General features: G+C 35.3%; 1 protein-coding gene across 1 annotated transcript; it reads right to left on the bottom strand.

The window, feature by feature from the left end:
- Positions 1–1178: 1178 nt before the first annotated feature.
- tsn (translin) lies at positions 1179–6300 on the bottom strand. The gene is given in 12 exon segments (XM_037790097.1): positions 1179–2995; positions 2997–3062; positions 3064–3108; positions 3405–3440; positions 3442–3485; positions 4068–4085; positions 4088–4171; positions 4174–4181; positions 4369–4465; positions 4563–4643; positions 4734–4800; positions 6159–6300. Coding segments are annotated over 12 exon segments (735 nt in total). The 5' UTR covers positions 6225–6300; the 3' UTR covers positions 1179–2872.
- Positions 6301–9951: the final 3651 nt, after the last annotated feature.

The following is a 9951-nucleotide window of genomic DNA, read 5'->3' as shown; positions in this document are numbered from 1 at the left end:
GAGCGTTTCAGATAGAGGGTGAATACAGGCATATTCAGACTGACAGGATGAGGAAAATAAAGGTTTTTTTTTAACATTACAAATGTAAACATGTTCTAGTAGAAACACAAAATACAAGAATGAACCTGAAAATGAGCACGATATGGGACCTTTAAATGTGAATATTTTCTGGTTTCTTTCCTCCTCTATGACAGTAAACAGAATATCTTTGAGTTGTGGACAAAACAAGACATTTGAGGACGTCACCTTGGACGTTTTATAGACCAAACAACTAATCGATTAATCACGAATATAATGGTTAGTTGCAGCCCGACATGATACCATGATAATCTCACCGGCTGTTTTAGAAGTAAAGGTTGAAAAACTCTGTTTACTTGACTCATTAAAAGTCCGAACCATCTCGTCATGATGCGTTGTGACCCGTCATCATGAGACCCGTCATCGTGTGACCGTCATCGTGTGACCCGTCATCTTGTGACCCGTCAGCGTGTGACCCGTCATCTTGTGACCCGTCATCGTGTGACCCGTCATCGTGTGACCCGTCATCTTGTGACCCGTCATCATGACCTATAGCGATGATGAGCTGTTGTGCCTTGGTACTTGATTACTGTTAATGCTACTGAAACATGCGTCCCAGCAGCGTTTACCTCCGACTCACCCGGACCGGACCGGACCGGACCGCCACTCTGTCGGCTCTTAACATCACCTGACAGGCAATATAATTACTCCTCTCTCTCTTATTTCACTGTGTTTTTATTTATGAAGGCTTTATTTTCTTTAATGCACTTTATTATGATTCAGTAACAGAGCGCTCGTGATGCTGACGTCAGCGGGTCGAGACGACCTTCATCAAACCAAACCTCTATTTAAGACTGATACTGTTTAATGTTTGCGATGACGTAGCAACAGAAGAAGAAGAGGAAGAAGAGGTAGTGAATCACTGTGTTCTGGAGGGCAGGACTGCTCCGCTCCACACCAATACTCCTGTTCATCGTCTCAACATGTACTAAAGTAACAAACTGCTGAGCTGAATACGGTTTCTATTGTTTTCCTCATCTGCATTTTGAAAGCATTTGATGTATTATTTCCCCGATGTAATATATTGTGAATTATATTAAAAGATTTTAAACACGTCTTTGCTCGTTGTGCTCGTTTGTAAAGTCAGACGAAGCCGGAAATGTAGAATGTAGAAATATATTTACAGCATCTTTAAGACAACAGGAATACATGATAACGGTACAAGAAGTGAAATATCACTCATCACTCAAAACTAAAGATGGAGAGAGATTAATAGAAAATACACCCAGCTCCGCTACGACGGAGTTACTTTACTGTCTTTATTATCCAACAGAAGGTCTGAGAGCAAAACTTTATACTGTAATCAAAACATGTTTTATTACAAGGAAAATAAATTTGCGATTAAAAATGTATTAATGTGAATCACAAACTTTTGTTTGCAAATTCAACGACAAACTTTGGGGGATTCAGCGACAACAATTTTGAGATTCAACGACAATTTTGAGATTCGCCAACAAAACTTTTGGATTCCCATCAATACATTTTAATCTCAAATGTATTTTACTTTACTATAAAACATTTTTGATTACAGTGTGTAAAGTTGTGCATAATAAAGACACTAAAGTAACTCCATACCACTACAGTACAGTACAGAAGCAAACAGAAGCATGGGGGGGGGAACAAACCTTCAGTCATTTCGTTAAGTGGAAACTAAACTAAAGAGGAAACATCACATGCACTACTGTACATCATGACATTCTGACTATCATGGATCTCCAGAGAAAGAAAAACACCCGACAACCAAAATATTGAAATGTCTCAACAAACATAATCATTGGCACTGTTCTGTTACGGTGCGTTCACACCAAGAGAGAAGCAAACTATTCCAACGGCGAGATTACATAAGTAGTCAATGCAAAGAGGCGAATAGACGTGAACTTAAACCGGACGACGCAAACATGTAAAATTTGCGTCAAGGTCGCTGCAGTATTTCGGCCTAGATGACGTCATGTTGAGTGTTGATGGAGCAGCTGCATAGCCTGGCACTAATCAGCATCATTATGTAGTTACTTCGGCATCATTTTGATCCGTTTATTGATATTAAATCACAGCACAATCTGTTTATTTTGGGTTCATACTGCAGTAGAGACGTGTGGCTGCTAGATACAGTCAGTGTGATGACGCTGGGTGTGAATACAGCTCGCCGTATGTGAATACAGCTCGCTGGATGTGAATTACAGCTCGCTGCATGTGAATACAGCTCGCTGCCGCCGGGTTGAACATTTGCTTCTCTTTTTGTGTGAACGCAGCTTTAGAGTTCCTCACTAATCACAGAGTCACTTTATATCAGGTGAAGTGCATCTTTGTCATTTCTTTGGCTCGAACCGCTCCTGGAGCCTCTTTTATAGAACGACAACAGGTTTCTGCAGGTTGGGAGCTTCTTTATGAACATCTGGTTAAAGAATGATGTAAAATGTATTTTGGATTCTAGATGATGCTCCTGGATCCGTTTGGATTCAACCATTGAAGAAATAAAACTCATCTGGTGAACAACAACAAACATTTTCTTTCTTTTTTTTTGCAAGTAAACACAAAAGAATCCGCTCTGCGTGGCCGGAACACTCCGCCCGTCTTCTGCGATCAATTAAACATCTAATAAGTCGACTCAGTGAAACAATAACAGATTAATAAGATGAAGATTTAAAAAAAAAATAATAACAGCATCAAACTGAACCTTCGATCGTGAACGAGGGAGTCAAATGTCTCTGTCTCCGTCCTGACAGATGGTCGCAGCCTCAGGTACGTCTCTGAGGACGGGTTAAAGGTGCAGCAGCAGCAGCCTCCTCCGAAAGCTCTACTTGTCGTCGCCGGCCTTCTCGGCGTCCTTGGCGAGCCCGCGGATGGACAGGTCGTACACCACCTCCTCGATCTTCTTCACGTCGTACTTGAGGCCGTCGTAGCGCTTCCTCAGCGGGTCCGTTCTTCAGGTTGAGCAGACGGAAGCCCGAGTCCAGCTCGTTGATGAAGTTGGAGATGCGGAGCGGCCCGCGTGTAGTCGCCCGCCGTGACGCTGTTCACCGCCAACCGCGACTGGAGGAAGACAAAGCATTTTTAATGATGCACATACAGACGTTAGAGGCTTAAACACCTTCATGACTTTAACTTTAATCTGTCAACAACTCACTTGCCAACTTGTTTAAGAGATTTCAGAGTTCAAATGGGACGTTGAGAAGGTAACATGACTACAACTAGGACTTCGCCTCTCTATTCACCAAACTACATCCTCCAAAACACTTCAACATGAGAAAGGCTTTATTACAGGTCTGTTGTGTTGGCCTGCATTAGCTAGGTGTACCTAATAAACTGGCAACCAACAGTAGACTCACCAGTTCACTAGCCATGATCAGCACACCTGCCAGGTAAGTCCTCCACATCCAGGTGAAAGCCTTTCTCTCGCACCACCTCAACTGCAGGAAGAAGAAGAAGAGTGAGGCCTCATTCTGCAGTAACAGTTCTAATACACTAATCGTGAGTTCACACCGAGAGCCAAGAGAACTTATCGTGCAACGTGATTAAAACACACAATGTCAATGCAAAAGAGGCGAATAGACGCAAATTCACACCAGGCGCGGAAACACTCAATTTGCATCATAACTGCATAGCCTGGCACTGATCCATCCAGACTCCATTCAGAAAACAAGCATTTTAAAAGTTTGTCTGCTTGTCGTCATGGTAACAGACCTGACGAGCATAGAATTCAGACTTTTTACTAATCAGCATCATTATGTAGTTACTTCAGCATCATTTTGATCTGTTTATTGATATTAAATCACAGCTCAATCTGTTTATTTTGGGTTCATACCGCAGTAGAGACGTGATGCTAGGTACAGTCAGTGTGATGTCCTGGATGTGAATATAGCTCCCGCCGGGGTGACCGTTATGAACCCAGACACGACGCGTTTGGTTTTTCTGACATATCTGAGACTACAACAACAAGATTTGCTTCTCTCTTGGTGTGAACACAGCGTAACACATGAACGGGAACCTACTGCCCAGTATCTTGGCCCTTCCTCCCGAACCACCAAAGTCTCCGTCTCCAGGTAGACGACAAGGTCGATAGGAACGCCAGAGCGCTGCAGGACAAACCGCCATGTTCATGGAACCTGAAGAAGTCAGAGAAAGAGAGATGAAACACTTTCATCCACTCAATTCTGCTTTCCAGGGAGTTATTTCACTTTGTGATCTGAACATACAGAAGCATTAAGAGTGTATTCTGCAGATTACTTTTAGTATAAATTAACTATTAAATGGTCGCACAGGTGCAACTATGGAGACAAAGGTTTCTCCTACCTGTAATACTGCTCCACAGGAAACTTTGTCTTGAGTTCACCAAGCTGTGTCCTGACTGTGCAGAACACTCACGAGCCTTTGCAACATTTACTGGGAACTGTTGGGAGAAAGGAAAATAAAGTTAAATTAATAATAAGAGGCAGACATCATTTAGCACCGGTAGAAAACAGAGCCAAACTGGTGTAAACACTCACTTTCTTTGAAATCCAGATGGCTGGTGGACACTTTGAGAACTGTTAGTATTGCTCTGGCCGTCTGCTCCAACGTCTGGACCACTTATACGGATATCCTGCAACAAACAAGAGGTTTTATTCTTAATACAATATAACACCTTTAACAGAAATTCATAACCCAACTCCCCTCACCTGTCAGGCTAAACATAATGTACATAACCCACTTTAGATGCATCATTGACACCTTCTCTAGAAGGGTCTTTGACATTATGCACCAAACACCAACAGAAACTCATTGTATGTGCAAACTGCAATAAACCTGTTTTTCGTAAGTTCAAATCAAGTCAATGCATTATTTTAAATGACTTTGTATTGCTAATATGAATTATTTGAATGTATTTTGATGGGAAAAACTGGGGGAAAATCAGTTTGTATACATATTTTAATAACCTGTTTCCGAAGTCCAAATCAAGTCAATGCATTCTTTATTGCCAACTGACTTATTTTAATGTATTTTAATGAAAAAATGGGAAGAAATCCAATTTTATACATATTTTAATGGAAAAAAACATATTTGAAGGATATTTAATACATAGTGTTCGTGTAAAGGTGTGCCGAATTAAAGCGAGTAACTAAATGTGTATGTTAATGGTAAGAAAACATGTTCCAAGAGCTGCACGTTGTCAGAGAAGCAAGACAAAGTTAATTTCACATGTTTTTCAAATGGAGTTTGGTGCAACACATCTCAGCGCAACTTTATTTCATTTATGTACCAAAACACAAAACACAAATTATTTGTATGTGCAAACTGCAATAACCTGTTTCTGAAGTCCAGATCAAGTCAATGCATTCTTTTAAATGACTTCTTTATTGCTAATTAATTATTTTAATGTATTTTGATGGGAAAAAACTGGGGGAAAATCAGTTTTATATATATTTTAATGGCAAAAAAAGCATGCCGAATTAAAGCAAGTATACTTTAATGGTAAGAAAACGTGCTACCAGCGCTGCAGCGTGTTAGATAAGCCAGACAGCGTTAATTCGACCTTTTTTTTAATGGAGTTTGGTGGCAACACATCTCAGCGCAGCTTTAAACGCGCTGGAACAACCTGTACCAGACAGCAGAGAGATAATGTGTTTAGTATTTATGGTAAAGTGAGACATCTATAGTGTTTTCTGATCAACGTGGACGCAGTAACGGTAGACAGAGAGCTGTGGGGATCAGTGATAGAGGCGCTGCTGGCCTGTAGACCAGACTCCTCTCACGAAACACACCATTCTGTGTGTCAGCCTGTAGAGAGACTGTTAGCTGCTAGCTGAGTTACTGTTACTGTTATAATGTTATAATGTTATCATGTTATCATGTTACCATGTTATAATGTTATAATGTTATCATGTTATAATGTTATAATGTTATAATGTTATAATGTTATAATGTTATAATGTTATCATGTTATCATGTTATCATGTTATAATGTTATAATGTTATAATGTTATAATGTTATAATGTTATCATGTTATCATGTTATCATGTTATAATGTTATAATGTTATAATGTTATAATGTTATAATGTTATCATGTTATCATGTTATAATGTTATAATGTTATCATGTTACCTCTCTGACGTCCTGGTCGGCGCTCAGGAAGCCCTGAATGTAGCTGAACATCTCCGTTACAGACATGATGAAGAAGAGCTGCTAGCTGCTAACAAGCTAATTCATTAAAACATCAACGTGCTCTGAGCGGCGCGGAGAGATGATGTCATCACGTTCTACGTTACGATGTTGTCGCCAAAGTTTTTTGATAAAAAAATGTTTGCTTAAAGATTTTTAAAAAGGAAAGATAATAATAATAATAACAATAATAATAATAATAATAATAATAATAATAACCAATAATAATAATAATAATAATAATAATAATAATATAATAACAACTAATAATAGATAATAATCATAATAATAATCATAATAACAATAATAATATAATGATAATAATGATTAATAATGATAATTATAATAACAATAATAGTAGTAGTAATAGTAAAAATAATAATAAAAACAATAAAAAAATTTATTATCAGTATTATTATTATTATTATTATTATTATTCATTATTAATATACACAATAATACAAATGATAATTATAATAATAACAATAATTATAATAATTAATAATGATAATTATAGTATTAATGACAACAACACACAATAATATAATAATAATAATAATGAGAATAACAATAATGATAATAATAATAATAATAATGACGATAACAATAATGATAATAATAATAGTAATAATAAATAAAATAATAAAAAAATATATATATTATTAACAGTATTATTATTATCATAATAATAATACTAATTTTGTAATGTAATATTATTACAGATATTGAGCTTTGTAATGTAATATTATTACAGATAATCAGCTGCTGCCACCTTAATAAAATAAAGATAAAATACTTTACATTATTATGGGAAAATGTGTTTTGTTTCTTAAAAAAACTCAAGAAAATAAGATAAATATTTTGTTTTACATATATATAATGGATTTGATCATTTGGTTGGCAAAACACGCATTAAAGAAACTTACATATATATAATATAATACAATAATAAAACGTTATCTGAATAAATGTAAAAAGGAGGGAATTTATATAAAATTATATATAGAAATTTACATAAATAAACTACTAAATTTTATTAGAGTAATTTTTTTTAATTAAGTGATGAGAAAAAATCATTTGAAATCATGTATAAACCAACAAAGGTTGCTATAATGAATATGATATTTATTTATAAATGAGGATGATTACATTCATTTATTAAGTTTAAATGATCCATAACTCTTATTTATTATCTTGTCTGTTGTTTATTCTGGTGTAATAACAGACAGGCTGCATGACGTCCATTCAGCCTGTAGGTGGAGCCAAAGCAGCACACTGCTGATGATGCCATTCAGGTGCTGCTCGGAAAAAGCAAAGTCAAATGTAAAACAGCCTCAGCTCATGGATACTTCATGTGGAGTTCAACAGCGTTTTATCACAGTTAAAGGAAGATTACCAGACAAACACCCATTTTTTTTATTTATAATTAAATAAGTATTTCCATCAGTTAACCGTCTCAGCTCTTTGAGCCCATTCCAAAAACAGAAAAAGTAAAATGAAAATGTTTTAAAAAAATAATTTTATGTAATTTTAAAATGCCAAAAATAAAAAAATACCTCAAAATAAGTAAAACTAAAAACAAATTGAAAATAAAATATAATACTCAAGGCAAGTCAATAAGTTAGCTATTTTTAATTGTAATTATGTGATAAGTAAAATTGTGACATTCTTTTCTCAAAATTACGAGATACACTGTGTTTGTTAAATGTTCATTTTTTTAAAATCTTTTTTACTTTTTCTTTAATTTAATGAAAGTTATTATTATTATTATTATTATTATTAAATTGTACTTTTGAATTAGCTTTGTTTTTTGTTCTTTGTTTTTTAAATCGATTTTCTGTTTCTTTAATTTAATTTAATGCATATATTATTGTTGTTTTTATTTAATTTATTTCTTTCATTTACAATTACATTTTCTTTAACATTTAATTTAACTTTGTTTTTTTTGTTCTTTATCCTTTTTGCATCGGCAGCGGTGGGAGGTTGGCTGGGAAATAATATGTTTGTTTCTGTACACCTGATGTTACTTACAATAATTATTACGAAAAAAAAACACTAACTATATCATAATTTTTGGATTTACAAAGCAACATTTTTATTTATCTCATTATTAAAAAATGATTTATTGACTTGTCTTGAGTATTTTTATTTTAAAAATTAAAATCAACCTCCCTCATTCTGATTTACTTCTCTCGTCTTCAGATTTCCGACGGGCTCCTGAAGGCATCAGCACAGAGAACAGACCATAATAACAGACGGTCAGCCTGTTGCCTCCAACTAGAGATCCAGACAGCAGCAGCTCACTGCAGCTCCAAGAGTTATAAACTCTCTGCTGGTCCAGAACGGGTCTCTGGTCTGAACCGAACCAAACCGGGTCTTTAAACGCCTCCTGGACCTCTGGACCTCAGAACCTGAAACAATGAGACCAGCTGCTGCTGAGCAGAACCTCTGAGATGAGATGAGATGAGAAAACCTCAGCAGAAGATGACTGCGTGGATTCAGGAGCCGAGACTGGAGGGTGAAGAGAAGCACAGATACTCTATATAATAATATATATATATATATATATATATATAATATATAATACATAATAATAATATATATAATATTCATACACTCTAATGAGCGAGCAGGAGAATATATAGGGCTATTATAATAATATCTGGCGAGGTAATTAAACCTTTTTTGTGGACATAGATTCTCATTCTACATGTACTAAAACATGTTTTTATTAAGTTAAATGTCTTTATGTAGTGTATTCATGAGCCCGAATTAAAGCGAGGACACGTTACAAGGGAGACATGATGCTTTAAGAGCTTCACCTGGTCTGACAGGCAACACAGCCTTAAATCGATATGTTTTTACATGGAGTCTGGTGTGACCCATCTCAGCAAAGAGTGCAATGTACTTTATATTTTAGGAAAAGTGACAATTTTTTTATTCATTCTTATCAACAAGGTGATGTGACGTTAGACAGCAAAGCTTACTGTTGGAGAGCTACATTTGTTTTTTTATTATTATTTATTTATGCTGATATTGCTGGTGCTAATACCTGATGTAATGTCTGATCATATGGAGGAGGTGTAATCCTGTTCTAGTTAATCAGCTGTTAATGAGAGTACAGACACCATTGGAGCTTATTGAAGGTAAATTAATGTTTTGTTTCCTCTGTTTTCAGCCATTAGACAAAGATGTGCTTCAGTTTCTACTGCGGTATGTCACAGCTGGATTTCACAGCTTGATGTCACAGCTGGATGTGTTGTAGTAGTGAGGATCTGTGTGTTAGTGTGTGTTTTAGAGGCAGATACATGACCCTTGACCCTTTTAAAGACTTCAGCAAAACTAGAGAATGGTTTATGTCTCTCTTTATTTTCTTATATGTTGGTCTAACAGTGTCCATGTAACCTCAGACCCAGATCTGTTATAGGTGGTATTGTTGGACATTATACAGTCTTATTCAAGTGACCCCTAAAAATTAAAAGGTTACTTGGATCACATATTTTTTTAATGGCATACATTTAAAAATAAATAAAAAATAAAAAATAAATAAATAGAAATAAATGCAAAAATAAATAAATAAATAAAAAATATGAATAGAAATAAAGACATAAAAAATGAAAGGGAAAATTAAGCAGAAGAGTAAATAAATAAGGGACTTAATACAAAGATAAATAAATAGAGGCATACATTAAAAATATAAATATAAAACAAAAAAATAAAAAAATATAAATAAATA

Source organism: Sebastes umbrosus, chromosome 13 (genome assembly GCF_015220745.1).
Source record: "Sebastes umbrosus isolate fSebUmb1 chromosome 13, fSebUmb1.pri, whole genome shotgun sequence".
NCBI lineage: Eukaryota > Metazoa > Chordata > Actinopteri > Perciformes > Sebastidae > Sebastes > Sebastes umbrosus.
The sequence above is the reverse complement of the archived record's forward strand: the minus strand, read 5'-3'. Positions and strand labels throughout refer to the sequence as shown.